This window comes from Tamandua tetradactyla, chromosome 8 (assembly GCF_023851605.1).
Source record: "Tamandua tetradactyla isolate mTamTet1 chromosome 8, mTamTet1.pri, whole genome shotgun sequence".
In the NCBI taxonomy this organism is placed as follows: Eukaryota; Metazoa; Chordata; class Mammalia; order Pilosa; family Myrmecophagidae; genus Tamandua; species Tamandua tetradactyla.
Genome location: NC_135334.1, coordinates 91,438,367 through 91,454,382, shown reverse-complemented (window position 1 = coordinate 91,454,382; position 16,016 = coordinate 91,438,367). Strand labels below are relative to the sequence as shown.

Here is a 16,016-nt window from a genome sequence, read left to right as displayed (position 1 = left end):
TTGCTTTGCAGGATTGCGGAAACACTTTGGAAAATAGCACCACAAGAAATGTAGTGAACCAGTCTGTGTTGGGCATAAGCAGCAGGAAGCATAGCAACATAAAGGAACCCCCAAACGCTCCTCTTTATGGTAAATTTCATGATTGAGCATTGAGAAACAGGTGTTTCCCTTTTGATAACAATAGAGCCATATTGTGAGACCTAAATCTGCAAACTCACTTCTCAAGAGTTTTCCCCTTTGAGTTCTGGCTTTTATTTTTTAATGTTCATTGGCAAAAATGGCCATGGTTTTATTTCCAGTCTTTATCACAGATTTGTGACGCTTCCCACCATAATCCTTAAACAGGTGGGGAACCAACTTATAATATTAGAGAAGGAGAATCTCAAAACCTTAGAAAGGGGACAAAAAACCTTAATGTTGGATTTTACTGATGAAGCCCTTTCCTTAAAACATAGTTATAAATGTGAGATCTGAACATGTGGTATCACTACTTTATCATGCTTTTGATGCCTTACAGTTGGGATATAAACAGACTCTCCCAAATTAGGGCAGGGAAATTAGTAAATGCCTTTTCTTCCTTATTTTTAGTGTCTTGAAACCAGGCAGCCAGGAGGCACTTAGTGACAAAGGGAAATTAATGTGCCACTCCAACTTTTTGCCGCTGCTGGTACCTATATGTGGTACCAGTTGGTTTTTATGATTTCCTTTGTTTCTTATAATATAATTATAATTACAAAATTCAGACAGTTCAGAGAAACAATTGTTTTGAAAAATTGATTTCACTTTTGAGGGGTATGCAAAGCACAGGTGTTTTATTATAATGCGCTGAAACCACTGCATTTGGAGAAATTTTGCAGTTATTAAAAATTCATGTGGGAAACATCTGAGGCCAACAAATGCATCATTAGATACAACAAAATCACTGAATTTGTTTTGTTAACTAAAATTTGCAGATAGAAATTTTGAGATTTCAGAAAGGCCTTTAAAAAATAGTATCTCAAATATCAAAGATCAGAAAATTAAACATCATTGAAAGAGAGAGTTCTGCTCCTGGCCCCACCTGAAGAATTAACTCAATGCCACTTAAGTATTTAGATTCTCAAAAAAAGAGGACGTTTTTGTTCTGTTGTTAGAAATATTGAGATGTGACGATAGGCAGTTTACATTTCATAAGATAGCAGTACTTAATGAAAACAGCGTATCTATTTTGTATTCTCAAAGTTTGTAAGTAAGAATCAATACTACATTCTAAAACCAAGGCATTTTGTTTCATCATAGTTCCTAGAGTATGAGTGTATCAAAATCAGCGACTTGGGCTCAATAGTATTAAATATTTTAATGTGAAAAAATCATTTTATAAGTGAGTTGCCAAATGGAACTGAACCAAATCAGCCTTTACTGGATGAGTAAAATGTTCCCTGGTTAAATTCAAGTTTATATCTGCTTTTACCATTCTGGCATTGTGGGCCAACTCAATTTTATTACTCATTTGACCACATGCAAATTCTTAGGGGGTTCTCTATATAATTTGACTTGACTCTATTTTATGTTAATGACAAAATAAACATTCCTTGTACTTATTAGATTGTATATTGTATGTGTGGGTAAAACTATATAGATCAAGACATAAAGCAAATGTTTTAAATTTTAAAAAAGGCCAAAAGGCTCTTGACAATTATTGAAGAAGTTCTGATAATAAAATCATAGTTTGCTAATTGAAAGAATTTTGCACACCAAAATCTCTCATATTTCTCTCTGTAATCATTGCATTTCTTCTCTATATTACATGACCACTTATTTTTAATTCAAACATGATATAGGACATAATTTGCTGAAGGTAACAAGAATAAGCACAGATGGTCTTATTTACTTTCTTTCCCCCACAATTTTTATCTACTATAAATGTTAAAATTTAAAGTCAGAATATCTCTGTTCATATCCTAAACTTTTAATAGTTTAAAAGTTAATTTCTTGCATAAGTTAATTTCTTTCAGTCTTAGTTTTCCCCCTATAAATGGAATTAATATTGTTAAGGACCTTAAATTGCATCATACATCTTCTAGCATATAATGAGCTCTCCATAAATGTTAATGGTGGTGATGATGATAAAGGTGGTGGTGTGGTGGTAGTGATGTGATTGAAAAATAAAGTTCTGTACTGAGACAGTAATTAAGTCTCTAGAGGACTTCCATCTTTAGCCATAAAGGAGGAACAGGGATAAGAATTATCCTTTCACTTTAAACAATTAAAACAATGACAGAATATATAAAACAATGGTTTTCAGACATTAAACAACAAGCAGTATGGGACAGTGATTCCTGAGAGAGGGGAAACAGGTGAAGTGAGCACTACAATTGTCCCAGCTCACTATCTGGAGGGAATTTCCAGGCAAGTACACGTTGGGGACACGCAATAGAGCTTGGAAGTTTCACTGAGAAAAAGAGACAGATTTTAGAGTTTACTGATACTGAGATGGATAAAATTTGTGAGGCAGAGTACCAGCGAGGAGAGCATGGTACTAAAGATCTGCAGATGGCTCCCCTGGGTCTCTAACAGACTGCTGATTAGCAGAGGCATAGGCCAGCAACACCAGACCATAGCAGGCGAAGCAACTCCCAAAAGCTCACACAGGACTGGGAATGGTTTGTAATCCCGTTAGCCAGAGTGGTAAGATCTTACAGGGTATCAAATAGAATGCCTGGAAGAGCATTACCTCAGTAGTGGGGCCAAATGCGTTCTCGACTCATGGTTATTCTGGACCTCAGGAACAAAACTTAAAAGCTAAACCTAGAAAAGATGAAATATTCTGCATCTCAGAACAAAGTTCACAAATATTTAAAGGAAATCTCTAGCACCCAACAATGTAAAATTCACAATGTGTGGCATCCATTCAGTAATTACCAGGCTTTTAATGAAGCAGGAAAATATGAATAATAATAAGTATAAAAAAATCAATCAAAGGAAGCAGACCCCAAAATAATACAGATGATAGAATTAGGAGATAAGAAAGTAAAGAGCAACTACTATAGGAAACTTCTAGCTATAGCCATGCGAGGAAGTAGGTAAATCTGCTTCCCCAAAATCATCTACAAAACTGGACAAAATTGACACAAATAACCATTTTTGTGCTGTGGAAACTGACCAAAAGCATACAACAATCTGAGAAGCATTTATGCTTCTTATTTGTAAGAATAGTAGGAGGCTATAGCATTTTTAGGTAGGTCTATTCCTAATTTCCCTACTCCCAGGCCCAGTTCGCATAAAGTTTCTGTCAGGGCAAGGCAGGCTGTAAGGACCAACAGCTTCTCTGCCATGGTGGAAGAGGATTCACTTAAATGGAAATTGGTAGGTGATGTCCATTCCCAGTGGCATTGTTGGTAGAAATAACAGCCATTGAATTTTGTAAATGGATAGATAGATAGATAGATAACATACTTAAAGCTGAAAAAATTTCAAATATTATAAACTCCGTATGTTCAAGAATAGAGGAAAGCATGGGCATGATAAGGCAAGGCAGGGGAATTCTAAATTGAATTTCTAGAGAAAAATACAATATTTCAGATGAAAAATATACTGGATGAGATTAACAACAGATTAGGCTCTGCAAAAGAAAAGATAAATGAACTTAAAGGCACAGCAATAATAAAATACATAGAGAAAAAAAAGACTGAACGAAACTGTGGGGCAATCAAATGGTCTAATATGTAAAAATGGAGTCCTAGAAAGAGGAAGAGGAGGGGCAAGAAACAAAATATTCAAAAAATAGTTAAAAATATTCAAATTTGATGGAAACTCTAAACCCTGGTATCTAAGAAGCTTAAGAAAACAGAAATAAAAGGAACATGGAGAAAACTAATACATAAACCAATATTATTTAGATATGAATAAAGGAACTAATCTAAATATCCTTTGGGTTAAATGCGATAGGAAATAAATTACAATTAAGTACATCAGGAAAAATTTTAACATTCATAATGGGTCTAACTTAGTTTTTTTTTTAAATTTTTTAAAACTTTTTTTATTAATTAAAAATTAACAAACAAAACTTTTAGATATCATTCCATTCTACATATACAATCAGTAATTCTTAATATCATCACATAGTTGCATATTCATCATTTATTAGTACATTTGCATCAATTTAGAAAAAGGAATAAGACAACAGAAAAAGAAATAAAATGATAATAGAGAAAAAAAAGACTATACATACCATACCCCTTACCCCTAACTTAGTTTCTTGAAAACCTGTTCTAATGACTAGATATAAAAAAAATAGTACATTGCAACATAGATGTGCCAGATTGCTTATTCCCTACTAAAATAATAAAACAAGAATCTAGGGCAGCACTCCACAAGCAGACAAATGATTATTTTCTCTGGTAGTAGAATAGGGGGCTGGGATTTGGAATCCAATAAACTAGAGTTCATATTTTGCCCCTCCATTTACTACTTGCATGTCCTTAGGCAAGTGATTTCATCATGCTGACTGCCATTTCCTCATTTGTAAATTTAGAATAATACCATTGGCCTCATATAGAATGGTTGATGGTTAAATGAGCCAATGTAGATGAAAATTTCTAGCATAGTGATTGGTACACAATGGCCCCTCTGTGTATGTTATTTTTATTTTTTTTCTTTTCAATCTTCCTTCCCAAATAATATTTCCTAGACTCCCTTTTGGTTCCACCGTAATCATTGATCATTAGTACCTGAGGTGACCTTAGAGATCATGGCATCAGGCTCTCTTTTTTACAGATGAGGAGATTAAGTCTTAGTGAGGTCACATGCTTACCAAAAAGAATGTTCTGTTACCAAGCTTTACTGTGTGTTTTAAACAGTGACATTGAACACAAGTTCTCTGCGACTTTAACAGGAGTTGACATTCTCTGGCTATTTATTTTAGAACACAATTATGCAGATCTTAAAACCGAATGTTTAAATGAATATGCTGATATTAAAACTGAATTTCTAGAATGATGGAAATGCTGTTGTGGTTGTTTTATGGCAAGAGAAAGGAGAGAAAATAGAGAAAAGGAGCTTAACTTTCAAGCTCCGGGCTAAACTCAAGTTACAAGGCAGAGCTTGAATACTGTGTTCAGTGTAAAAAGGACAGACTGTCTTAAAATGGTAGACATTCTGGAAATATATGTAGCAAAGAATATAAAGAGACCTCACTTTAAACATGAAAAATAAATTGCATATAGCATGATATATAAAATAATTATAATGTGTGTTTGCTCTTCACAAAAATTAATTTAAGCATGGATAGTGAATGGAGTGTAGACCATGAAGAGTGCTCACACCCAAAAAGCCACATAGAAGCCATGCTGTAGCATGCAACAACCTGGGCAGGGGCCCAGGAGATCAGAAGAAAGCTTTCTGTGTTTGCATTTTTAAAGTATTTGCAATTGTTTGATTTAAAATACATATTAAAAAATTAGCTGTGGAGCCTATTTATAGTTCCAGGAACTTTTCAGAGAGAATAACAGAAAAGCACTACAGAGCTGCTGAAATTTTAAATAATTCTTTGTAAATGCCCTAGGTTAATTTAGATCCCTGAAAACACATTAGGAAATTAAGCTGTAATGTGAGCTAATTCAGATTTTAATTTGGCAAAAAGAATGATCCAACTACACAGTTAATGTAAATAGAAGCATAACACAGGGAAATTAATGAGGTTTCCTTCCAATGAATCTTCAAGGAGGTAGATAATTAGCTTCTTTTGTTATTATTGTAGGAGAATGTGGCATTGTCTCTGAGGTGTAAAATAACTGTGGCTTACTAAGTGATAATGTGCTTCACTTGTCTTTTTCTTTTAATAATTATTTATGTTAAACTCTTACAGGATGAAGCAGCAGCACAGCCGCTGAATCTCTCATCCAGACCCAAGACAGTTGAGCCTGTAAAGTCCCCAACATCACCCACCCAGAGCCTTTTCCCAACCAGCAAAACCAGCCCAGTAAATCTGCCAAACAAAAGCAGCGTCCCTAGCCCTATTGCAGGAAGCTTGGGAAGAGGATCCTCTTTAGGTAAATGGAAAGGTCAACACCAGGAAGAGACATATGAATTAGGTAAAAGAAAGCAAACCTGGGTGGTGATGACTGATCCTTGTTTCCAAAGTGTTCCTTAGCAAATGATAATACTCTTACTTTTTCTACTGAAAGAGACCCAATTTGGTATCTTGGATGATTAAGAAATTTTGGAAAAGGCCATAATAAAGTCCACTGTAATGGCAAGTTGTTCCCAAAATGGGTTCTTTAGACGATGATGAGTTAGATCCAGCAATTCATAGACAGACGTTTCCGTCTTGCATGGTGCTTCACTGCTGAAATAATTTCAGACAAGAGTGATTAGAAGCCTGCAAAGGCCTAAGGACCTGGCCGAAGCTGCCTGCCCAGAGTCTTAAATTTCTTTGAAATTTTGTATTTCCTTTTAAAAAACATATGTGAAATTTATATTTTAACCCATGTTAGTATTGTGTTGTATCATTCATATTTATGATGCACTTCAATGGTATAATGTAAAATAAATATCTCTAGGAAGATATGACATAATGATTTCTGGCTTCTTGAACCCCCTGATGCATTTGCCAAGTACCTCTAGGGATAGCCATATGCTGGTGTGAGAAGTATAGAAGGAAAAACATGGGTTTTAGAATCTGAAAGACTTAAACTGAGGACCTTCACTAACAAGCTATGTGACCCGGGGAAAGTTATTTAATATTTTTGAATTCAGTCCCCTTACCTGTGAAAGGGGAATAGTATTATCTAGCTCATAAGTTTTTATGAGAATTAAAAGAGAAAGTATGCGTATGAAGTGCCTAGCACAGTGTCTGGCATGTAGGAAGCATGTAATAAAATATATGGAAGAGGGCAGTCTGAGCATGGCTCAGCAGGCAGATTTCTTGCCTGCCATGCTGGAGACCAGGTTCGATTCCCAGTGCCTGCCCATGTAAAAAAAGGAGGGGCAGGGAAATATATGGAAGAATAAATAGCAACACATTTACATTTAAATGTGGAATGAAATAATAAATGTGAAACATCTTGTCATCTGAGGAGTGCTGACTAAATATTAACATCATGGTTACTAAACTCCTTAAATCTCTAATTTTCAAATAAAGTCACAGATCCAGAGGGATTAAGCTGATTGTTGACAGCAAAGGGACTAGAACTGAAATTTCTTAACCATACTGTCTTCCTTGAGTTAAGTCCTGAAGACTGAAATATTTATGATAATAAAGAAAATAATGGGCAAATATACCATTTACCAGTTAAAAAAAAAATTCTTGCCTGTTTTATCTCATTTGATTTTCACAACAATCCTATGAGTTAGGTAATGTATTCTTATTATTGTCATCGTCAAATAAAATGAATTGTGGTTTTTGGAAGTAGGATGACTTGCCCACAGCCATGTGGCTGCTAATTATCATAGGCAGGACTAGAATCCAGATCTTCCTATGCAACATTCAGTGGGTTTTTATTTGTGAAATTACAGTTGCAATGTTTGCTGCGCTATGCTTGAGTCTAAGTGACTTATCTACAGATGGCGAGCTATAAATCTTTCTCATTGAGATTTGAGACACTAGGCTCCGTAGAGCAGCCTATTCTCATTGTCAGTGAGGAAGCCTCTTTCAGGAGTGTGGAGGTTTTCGCCCTAAGCCTGTGGTATCTGTGTGGGAAAAAGGAGAGGTGAATCATTTCCAGCTTGTGAATGTGAAGAACATATCTGGCTGGGTTTCTGGAAGTTGTGAGATAAGAAAAAAGCCAACATAAGGATAAATAATACATTTGACTTGAAATGGCCCTCTTATAATCCACTTTTGAATTTTGTTTGGAAAGCATCTGTTTGCTGTGCTGAGCATCATGCAGGACAAAGATGGTTATGTCTCAGACCCTGCTCCTAAGGAGTTTATACTCCAGCAGAGCGTATTTCTGATGCCAGGAGGAAGAAATTGGTTAAAATAATAGCACCTGGGCCTGGACAACTTTTGGATAGAAATGGTCTTTTTATCAGAAAAACTCCAGAACGAAAAATGTGGTCTTTCTGTATCCTAAAAGGTGATTGACTCTTAACAAATTTTCTTTAGCTAGCTTTGGGATTTTTTTCTAAACTCAAATGCACATTCAGATTTATTATACACTCATAAACATGTGGTATGAGCTGGATTATAGGCTGGTTACTTCTAAGTGAGGTGTACACATACCTGATCACATGCATTATGTAATGCTCATGCACAGCTACAAATAGCTGGGCCATGTTAAACTTCACCACCATGTTTATCTTCACCACAGCAGCTGAAATCTATCGATCAGCAAATAATTGCTCTCTTTTTGTCTGAAATTGGAAAAACTTATCCAAAGTATTTATCTTACCTAAAATAAGATACAAGGTATGGAGGAAAATTAGTTGGCTTAATTTTGAATTTTTTCCTTTGTGTTGCACTGAATATAATGAAAGTAAATATGTGTTTTTCACTTCATTTGAATCTTTGTACTTATAGGAAAACCACACATACAGCCTTACTATCACAGTGATACATAGCTGAGAGCAGTGGGTGTTCTGGGTGGGGGTGGGAAATGAATTCTCTTGGTAAATAACTTAGGTAACATGATGAATGGAATGCTTATATATTAAACAGCCAGCAGCTGGGGAATGGAGGGTTGGTATATTCCTTTCCGCCTCCTTTCTCCTGCAGTGGACAAATGAACAATACACAGATACAGATGTCCCAAAATACTCATGTGACCTCACAGATTTCTTCTGCTAGGCCAGAAACAGCTTTCCTGGATCAGCACACTAAGTATAATTGGTAGTTGGGATAGATCTCCCTCCTTCTGAGACTCACCCCATATCCCTTTCTCCCCACCATTCCCTCAAAAAAGAAGGTAGGATTTTATATGACTTGTAAGATATAGCCAGTACAGATATCTCACCCGTATATATATATATATATGTATATAATTGAATTCTAGGAACCTTCACCTGTGGGAGATGGGTGAATAGGCAGAACCCAGATAAACTGGAGCCCTTTCCAAGGGCAAAAAATAAAATAAGATAAAATAAATAAATAAATCACCACTTGATAGTCTGGGCTTTCTGTGTTGTATGTTTTGTATTGTATGTGTCTCTTCCTTGTCAAAAACGCAGCATTCTACAGGAGACTAGATAGTAGCAGTACTTATTAAGAGTCTGCTCACAAGCCCTCTAATAATGCGTCCTGTATACACAGATATCCTGTCCAGTCTCAACTCTCCGGCTCTTTTTGGGGACCAGGATACGGTGATGAAAGCCATTCAGGAGGCTCGGAAGATGCGAGAACAGATCCAGCGGGAGCAACAGCAGCAGCAGCCACATGGAGTTGATGGGAAACTTCCCTCCATGAATAACATGGGTCTGAACAACTGCAGAAATGAAAAGGTAAAACTCGCTTCCCTCCTTCACTGGTTCTCTTATACCCATTGGCTCACTTTCATCTGGTTATTTCCAGGCTTCCGAAAATCGACCTGCAACCAAAGAATTGGGTGTCTAGCTTGAGAGCTAGAGTTGTATTTTATTCAAATCTGTCTTATATCACATTCAGGCTCTATTGCTGATTAACAAATACAGCTACTTCCCACTCAGTGTGGTTTACCTCTCAGGAGCCCAACCTACCTTCCTATTGGTGTTCCACACTCCAAAAGATTTATACGCATCTTATAATAAAGGGAATATATGAGGTCATTTGAATAAGTAAAGAGTATCAGAGCATCACAAATGAAGGAAAAAGCAAATACGCCCACCATGAAGACTAATATGTGTATCATGACTCACCCTTAAATGTAACGGTAAGCATCCTAACCACAAAACATCAAAATTGACAAAATGTGTTCATTTGTTTTTTAATTCAGAAAATTATTTGTTAACTATTCTGTGATGAATACTGTTCTAAGAACTGGGGATACATCAGTGAACAAATCATACAGAAATCTCTGCTCTCATTGAACTCACATTCTAATAGGGGAACAGACAGTGAAGCACAAATTTACTTGTATAGTGTATTATCAGAAGGTGAGTAAATACTGTGAGGGAAATAGGAACTTGCTCAGGAAGCAGAGCTTAGAGTTGTAGTGTAGGGGGTGTGGCGAGGACTCCCAGGAAGTGGCGTCAGTAGAGAAGTGAATGAGGCCGTGCTGGAGGGGAGCAGGGCCAGGAGCCTTTCAGGCAGCAGGATGCTGAGCACAGGGGCTCTTAGAAGGGTTTTGTCCTGGGCTTTGGCATGATCTGATTTACATATAAAAAGATTATTCTGCTGTGAGAAAATGAACTATAGAGCATTAAGAGTGGAAATCAGAAGAGCAGTTGAGGCTACTGTGGTAGACCAGGTGAAAAGTTTTGATTATCTGATAGAACGAAATAGGCCTTTTTCTTAAAAAAAGAAACATAAATAGTTGCCCAATACTAAATTAGAAGGGATTTTTTTTTTCTTGTTTGTTTTTGGGAAGTACATGGGCTGGGAAAAGGGATTTTTTTTTCCACATGGGAACTTACATAGGGACAGATAAATAAGTGGCATGATGGACAATGTCTTTGTTAACAGATTTAGAATAAATTTTAAAAAAATGAATTTCATTCGTATGTTGATTCAGTAAAGGCTGAGAATATAACTTATTAAAGTTAGGACCAAGAGTCTCCTGTTTGTTTCAGTCCTTTCTGATTTTAATGGGTCCTTGTTAATGGATGCTGTGATAGAGACTTCATTCTTTAGAATAAAACTTGTAGTTTTCCAATTCTTTGAATAATTTTTTTTAGTAGCACCAGGAAGACACTAGGGCAGTATGTGGTCTTGTGTGCTGTTACCCAAGCATTTGAATACATAGCCATAACCAGCGTGTTGTTGGTTTTTGCTTTTGTTCCCACCCCACAACCCACCCATTTCCTCTTCATAAAAAAGGTACGATGATGAGACAGTCTGGGAATGTGGAATACAGAGTTACTGCTCACACTGAATCAACCTCTAACCCTTGACTGGTCTCCTTGTACTCCTTGGTTACTCTAGGAAAGAGCTGGGGTGCAAGGGGCTGGGAAGGAATTCCTTCCTTCCCTTGAAGGAAGGGGAATATAATGAGACTCTCAAAGCGTGTATGTGATCAAAGTCCTCACACAGATTGGGAGGTTTAGCTCTGTAAGAGTTTTGGCTTCCCAAAGCTTAGTAGAAAATTTGCCTTTACCCTCAGTTCTCACTGCACTGAGTTACTAATATTATTAACAGTTGTTATATTATGTTTAAATATATTGTATTTAAATTTGATCATTATTGGGCTCCCTGCCTTGACTGATGCTCTGGCACGAGGTTCAGATCACATAGGTGAGAGACTGTCTGGAAGAATGGTGGGTTTGGGTGGCTGTTAAGGCATTAACTTTTGTATACTTGAGGCTAGTCATGCACATGCCAGTCACTGGCCCTGCTCAGTTAACCGGCACCCATCCCCACTAAATGTCCCACCCATTTTGAAACCTTGGCATTAGGCCAACAAAATCAGAACCCTTCCTTGAGGGCTTGCTTGATGGATGGTTATGTATAGAGTATGGTCTCAGGACCACAGTGGATGAAAATCCTTACCCCAGACCTCTCCTACCACTCTGATATTAGAGATAAAGAATCATTCTTTTGACCTAAAATACTGTCTTTTACTCAATGAAAATGCCATGAGGTAATTAAAAATAGATTTTTAACTGTGAATACCTTTATAAGATCTTTTTTCTGAGACCTGGTTAACTGAACAAGTTTTGCAGAGAGCAATACTGAGTGGCAAAATGGGTTAAAAACAAGAGAATGGGTATATACATCAGGAACCATCTCCTACCTTACAATTTTGCCTAGCATTAACCCTAAAATTAGTATGAAATGCATGTCTGTGGTTTATTTAATTCAGTCTTTTAAAACATTTTTATTTATTGGTTATCCAGTGAAAGTGGTATATGCTTAATAAGAATTTGAATAATACAGAAGGTGTATACTGAAAGCTAATCACCCTTCCTACCTCATTAACAACCAATGATGTTTCAGATATTTCCTTTGAGTAGTAACTACTATTAGTGATTCAGAAACTTCCTTTCTGTATACCAGAAAGTGTTAATTAGTTTCAAAATATATATTCTCCCTTGAAATAGTGTGATATTAGGCAAGTTGAGTAACCTCTTTGACCTTTAATTGCTTCATTTATAAAATGAGGATAGTAATCTGAATTATAATAAATAAGGTATATATGAATATACATAGCAGCACTTCTGATACAGAGTAGGGATTTCCTTATCATATGTACCCCCTGCCTTTTAATCTAAACCAAGGGAGAACCTTGAGTATACAGAACAAATGAACTGTTTTGTTACAGATATAGAATTCTCACACGATAATGAGAGGGTCAGCAGAATAGGAAGCAGATTTTTTCAGATGTTGACATATTAACCAACCCCATAGTTTGACTCCCTTCTCTGTGAATTTATACACAAAGCAATGGAAACTTCAGAATCTTGAAAGTATGTTACAGGGTGTAGTTGATTTATTAGGTTTAATCAAGGTTGCTCAATCTCAGTATTATTTTGACATTTTTTGACCTGATAATTCTTTCAGAGAGGGAGTGGAGGCTTATATTCAGCCTTTACTGACTAAATGCCAGAACCCCGCCTGTTGTTGTGTTAAACAAAAATGTTTCCAGACATTGCCATATGTCCTTGGGCAGGTGTGGGGGTGGGGGTGGGATGGGATGGGGGAGGAATAGCAAAATCACCCTTCTTCCGAATGAAACATATTGAGTCAATACATTTCAGAAACTTCATCCCACACACATGCAAAAACAATATTGGGATAACCATATTTATTTTTAGATTATGACAGATTATCTGCTTTTGATTAATGTTATGAATGGAATATTTCTCTGAAAAAAATTCATCTAGAAATTCTGTTTGGAGTATTAACATAGAGAACATTTCAAATAGAACAGGGCAGGCCACGGTGACCCAGCAGGCAGAGTTCTGCCTGCCATGCTGGAGACCCGGGTTCAAGTCCGGGTGCTCTGCCCATGCAAAATAATAATAATAATAATAAAATTAAACAAAATAGAACTATGTATATGCCATGTAGTTTGAGGGGGAAATGAGAAAAAAATTCAGTATTGTTGTAGGAACTGCCTTTCAGAGAAGCTCTTCTGTTATGTTAAGCAGGCTTAGAATAGCATCAACCTGATCCCTATGCACTAGACCTTGTGATAAACTGGCATTGGACACAACTTACTTCCAGCAGTGACTTTCTCAGTTTGTCTGACTCTGTGACCCTGTTTTGTTCAATATGTATCCTCAATCGGGGTTGAAGCTCAAACTTAGACGCTATTGACTTCAAATAGTTTTAAGTATTTTTATTTCATTGACTTTCCAAAATTATTTTAAGAGGAAGAAGTCTGAGATTCTGAAATAATAATACCTTCTTTTGCTTTTGAAAGACATGGGAGAAAGGTGATAGATAAGGTTAAGAAAAAAAAATCCAAGGTTGCCCTAAAACATCACATTGAATATGTGGCAAGACGGTTTCCACAGAACCAGGAAACCCTGATTGACTGATTGAAATGAATTTAGTAGACAACATTTTTGCATTGGGTGTTGGGCATTGGAAAGTCCATTATATTCAGGGATGTTGTGTGCATAAGCTCTCCTTCATATGATTTCCTTCCTCAATAATGTCACTGCTCTGAACATTTATCTTGTGGCTTTGTAGCCTTTGATTAGTATCTAGAGCTCCTTTCTATGTTTCTTAGGTTAGTTGCAGTCAGAAGAGTGAATTAAGAACAGTATTAAAATGCCTCCTGTGATGGTAGCTTTGGCTCTCTTATAATCAAAATATCTATTTTAATTTTGGGAGGCTCCATGGGGTACAGCCTTCCCTTCTGAGGATCAGATTTTCTTCTGAGTTTAAGAAGGGTAAGTTTATAGTGTATATAACATTGGTAAAGTGAATTGTGAAACATTCAGTGTAATTGTCTTCGAGATTGATCACCTTGGAATTATCTCAGTTTCTTTAAATATAAAGATCTGTAAATTAGATTTACGAGTTTGTTCTTTGTAACTCATAATGTCAGTCTTAGAGAATTTTTCACAGTGTTGCTCATAAAACCTTATAATTTATGGAGCATTCTTCTGCCCTGTCTTACTTGGACACTCTTTATAAAGGAAGCATGCTGCAGATTTGATTTCACCGAGAAGCAGACTATGAGGTAGGATTCGCATGCAGTTTTATTAGAGACTGCTCTTGGGATTGCTACCAGTGGAAGGGGAGGGAATAAAGTAACATCGGGCAGAGGGAGACGTTGTGCTGCAATGTAGTCTAAACCAAAGCCTCAACCAACTACACACGGAGGCTGGAACGGCCATACAGGCTAGTCCCAAATTAGGGCAAGGGGAAATTTTTATACACTTGTCTCAAGTCTTTGGATAGGGCTACCCTGGGGAGGAAACATGACCTTAGGGAAGAAGACTTTCTTCATGGCAGTTCTGAAGAGTGCTGACAGCTGAGGACTGTCTACCACTAGCAATCCCAGCAGCTAAGGAAATACATTTCTGAGTCCTGATCTAGGCAGTGCATTACAGTGTCCATTGAAGAGTGTTGTTTTGCTTTGTGTGTATCATAAATGTGGGCAAGCATTTACTACACAGGCGTAAGGGGTGCTTGTGTCTTTATTACATACAGGAGCACACATATATATATGTTTACCCATGGTGATGTCTCACTTTACTGGGAAAACCCCATATCTTGGCCCTTTAAAATGAAATGTTGTCGATTTGATAGTCCAGAACGGCACCAATGGAGCTGTTCTGGTTGGCTGTGTTAAGGGGGTATTCGGGGTCTGTTAAATACATAGATCGTAGAGACAATAGACTGTAACGGCGCCTTGGGAGCTGTTAGGCCCCATCATTTAACATAGCTTCTCTGCGTGGATTGCAAAGTGTCCTGTCAGCACAAGTCTGAGTTACTGACCTGGGTTTTAACTTGCCATATCAAGAATACCCAGCCAGTTCCATCCTTGTCTAAGTACAAGTGAAATTAGAACGTATTACAGGTTAATTGCTTACCAAATTTTGTTGTTTTGACATCTCTGATATAGAGAGTGTTTAGTCACGGCAATACACAGCACTTTTAAATCAACTGCTTCTAAATGTCTTCACAGCTAAGCAAGGCTATTGGGCTAGACGAGAGGCTAGTGAGCAGTTCAGAGTGTGTTCTGTGACTTTTCTGACCTTCTTGATGTTTGAATACAGACTCCATGATTGGCTAGAGCACTTTTCTGCACAGATATAATGTCACTTAGGGATCTGGTTATTTTTCTCATTTCATAATCTTGATGAGCCAGTAGATTACCTACTGATCAGAGCTACTTATAGACAGATAACTCGTCTATATGTGTGTAGTCTGACCTGCTATTTCCCTCATTTTCTTGGAATCTCTTGAGAAAAATACTTGACCTCATTGAATGGCAAAATAAGCTATCATGGACACTATCGTCACATTATACCTGCCTCTGAAGTATATCGGTGGTATTCAGACCATAGTATGAAAGAACTGCAGGGGTATTACATTTGATCTTGTCCACTTGCTTTAATGTAAAGATGGGAAAACTGAGACCTAGAGAAAGAAAATGATTTACCCAAGGTCGCATAGGGGATTAGTTGCAGAGCAAGAGGTAAATCTTAGGTTTCCTAATTCCTAGTCAAAAATATTTACAGTTACAGAACAGTGCCAGATTCATATATTTTTCTGTGAGATCATTAAACCAATTACATACAAAACAGGTATGTATTACTTAAAATAAAAAGAGGAAGTATTGCATCAATTTAATATTACAGTATTTTTTAAATTTGAAATCGCAAATCTTTGGTGAAATGAAAGCAGACTATAAGTGAACAAGAAGCTCTGGGGAAAAAAAAGCATTGAGCCCCTTGCTTCTTGTATATTTGTCACCCTCAGTCTTGGTAGGGTATCCTTCCCTGAT

General features: G+C 36.9%; 1 protein-coding gene across 37 annotated transcripts in view; it reads left to right on the top strand.

Annotated features, from left to right (window-relative positions):
• SOX6 (SRY-box transcription factor 6) overlaps positions 1–16,016 on the top strand; it is a 602,540-nt gene that overhangs the window by 516,338 nt on the left and 70,186 nt on the right. For 31 of the 37 annotated variants that reach the window (XM_077114108.1, XM_077114106.1, XM_077114104.1 and 28 more), the window contains 2 exons: positions 5,846–6,071; positions 9,230–9,417. In XM_077114108.1, coding sequence (XP_076970223.1) covers positions 5,846–6,071; positions 9,230–9,417 — 414 coding nt within the window. The remainder of the gene's footprint in view (positions 1–5,845; positions 6,072–9,229; positions 9,418–16,016) is intronic. The other 6 variants (XM_077114085.1, XM_077114091.1, XM_077114087.1 and 3 more) reach the window with 1 other exon arrangement.